Source organism: Protomyctophum bolini, assembly GCF_963924005.1.
Source record: "Protomyctophum bolini genome assembly, chromosome: 20".
In the NCBI taxonomy this organism is placed as follows: Eukaryota; Metazoa; Chordata; class Actinopteri; order Myctophiformes; family Myctophidae; genus Protomyctophum; species Protomyctophum bolini.
The window spans coordinates 22,560,796-22,563,295 of NC_137881.1; the positions used below are offsets into that span (position 1 = coordinate 22,560,796).

Here is a 2,500-nt window from a genome sequence, read left to right on the forward strand (position 1 = left end):
TGTGTGTGTGTCTGTGTGTGTGTGTGGGACAGAGAGAGATTAGTTTCTGTATGTGTATTCATGTTAATTGCACATGTACAGCATGTGTGTGCGCGTGTTTGTGCGTGCGTGTGCGCGAGAGATACTTGTGTAGGTACGAGTATGTGTTATTTGCGAATACAGCATTTGTCAGTGTGCGTGGACACGCGCACAATTTGTTTTGCGTTGCATCAGTGTAAGCACATTTAGTCACGACCCAAGCTAATAATTCTCAGTTACACACACACACTCGTGCTCTGTTTGCGTGAGCACGTGATCAAGGTTACTCACGTTAGCATTCATACTAATAATAATAATAATATTAATAATAATAATATTAATAATAATGTTTTCCCTCTCCCTTTCTCTCTGTTTGTGTCCTCCATCTCAGCTCTCGCCCAGGCCGCCCTCCGAAGCGTTGTTCTGGGGGAGGACTCCAGGACAACCCCAGGCTTCTCCACCCGGGGCTGCCAGGCCTGCTGTCCCCCAACATGCTGTCTCACCCCGGTAGGACAGACATTATTACACACACATGTCCCCCAACCTGCTGTCCCACACCGGTAGGACAGACATTATAACACACACATGTCCCCCAACCTGTTGTCTCACCCCGGTAGGACAGACATTATTACACACACATGTCCCCCAACCTGCTGTCTCACACCGGTAGGACAGACATTATTACACACACATGTCCCCCAACCTGTTGTCTCACCCCGGTAGGACAGACATTATTACACACACATGTCCCCCAACCTGCTGTCTCACACCGGTAGGACAGACATTATTACACACACATGTCCCCCAACCTGTTGTCTCACCCCGGTAGGACAGACATTATTACACACACATGTCCCCCAACCTGCTGTCCCACACCGGTAGGACAGACAATATTACACACACACACACACACACACACACACACACACACACACACACACACCTTTGTATTACTGTACCTTTCTTCTATTGAGACATTTAGATTGTGTCAAAGATCACGTCTCGCCGAGACACAGGATCTGACACCAATGTTGACCCGATGGTCAAGATTACATTTATCCCCTGAGTAAGCTCAAATAATGTCAGCACTTGCGCATGCAGGAAATCCGGTGTAGAAAAGGATGTTAGCCCACATAATGCAACTTTAAGGATAAAGGTCTTGATTTTTTTTTCTTCTGGTTGAATTCATATTCATTTGAAAAAAAAGAGAGAACCCGCTGGTGTCAAAACAAAACAAAACAAAAACAAACATGAATATTATCATCTGATGGGACGTTTCTAGTTCGTTAAATAGTGCAAACGTATATTGTTTGTTAAATTGCAGGGGTACAGCAGTCCCTCCCATTCTATAATCTTATCTTCACACAGTTGGTGTCGAAAAAACGAAGCTATGTTGACAAAAACTATGCCATTAGATACAGTAGGCTTCAGGGGTATAGGCAACCTTCTGGGCACTGCTGCAAACATTGGCACAGAGGAGGGTGATCACTGGCACACTGGCATAAGACAGAGACGTGTTTTTCTTTTAAAATGTAATATTCCAATAAAGTTTAGTCAGTTTATCTTCAAATTACATCCTGAACATAATTCATTATACATTCATTCAAACTCCTAACTCATGACTCGGGAGGGATTCTGGGAGACAGGTGGGTTATTGCTTGAGATTAATGATCATTACATCTTGATGTGAAAGGAAAAAAAATCTAAGGTTATGTGTATCCTATATGGACAATCGAAATCAGTTGGGGATATTTAATTTTGATGTGGTGTCATAATTATATATGGCACACATGACTATCACAAAAATAAAACCATGAAATGAAAATGAAAAAGGTTGCAGACCCTTGGGCTATACTATTGCATTGACAATGTTTAAAATAAAAACCTGGACTAACATGTTAGTATAGGGACTAGTGGAGAATGTTATGCTTGGCTGCATGCAGGTGTCGCACTCTGTCACACATAGAAATATAGCAATCTATAGCAATCTATTAGCTCACAACAAGTCGCTGACCCATTGTGAGCTTGTAGATCAGATATTTTCTATAAGTAAGTATATGCATGCATTGCGATACCACCGATACTTTGCCAAAATAAGATGTTGTTGACTCAATCAACTGTAGTGGTCAAACTAGAGAATTATGTGCAGATAAAACGCTAATGGTCTCGGTAATGGTCTCGGATTTTGTATTTGTTTGTATTTCATTCATATAAAAGCCAAGGTTACAGCCGCAATCTGTGATTTCTTCACATGGTCAGCAGTACAGTATGCAGAACAACAGGAACAATTTGTGTTTTTTGGAATCAGCGCTATTGTGGTCAATGGTGTAAATGGTGCATTTATATAGCGCCTTCATCCAAGGCGCTTTGCAATGACTGTGCAGTATACATTCAAGGAGAAGATCAAAGGAAACCATGCAAGGCACCAAGCTGCACATCGGGAGCAATTAAGGCGTTCAGCGTCTTGCTCATGGACACTTCA

General features: G+C 42.2%; 1 protein-coding gene and 1 long non-coding RNA gene across 2 annotated transcripts in view; both read left to right on the forward strand.

Annotated features, from left to right (window-relative positions):
• The window catches only part of LOC308335551, a 522,414-nt gene that overhangs the window by 409,085 nt on the left and 110,829 nt on the right, over positions 1 to 2,500 (forward strand). The window lies entirely within an intron of this gene.
• The window catches only part of LOC308335463 (dachshund homolog 2-like), a 95,970-nt gene that overhangs the window by 57,078 nt on the left and 36,392 nt on the right, over positions 1 to 2,500 (forward strand). The window contains 1 exon segment of the mRNA XM_080792506.1: positions 410 to 525. Coding sequence (XP_080648632.1) covers positions 410 to 525 — 116 coding nt within the window.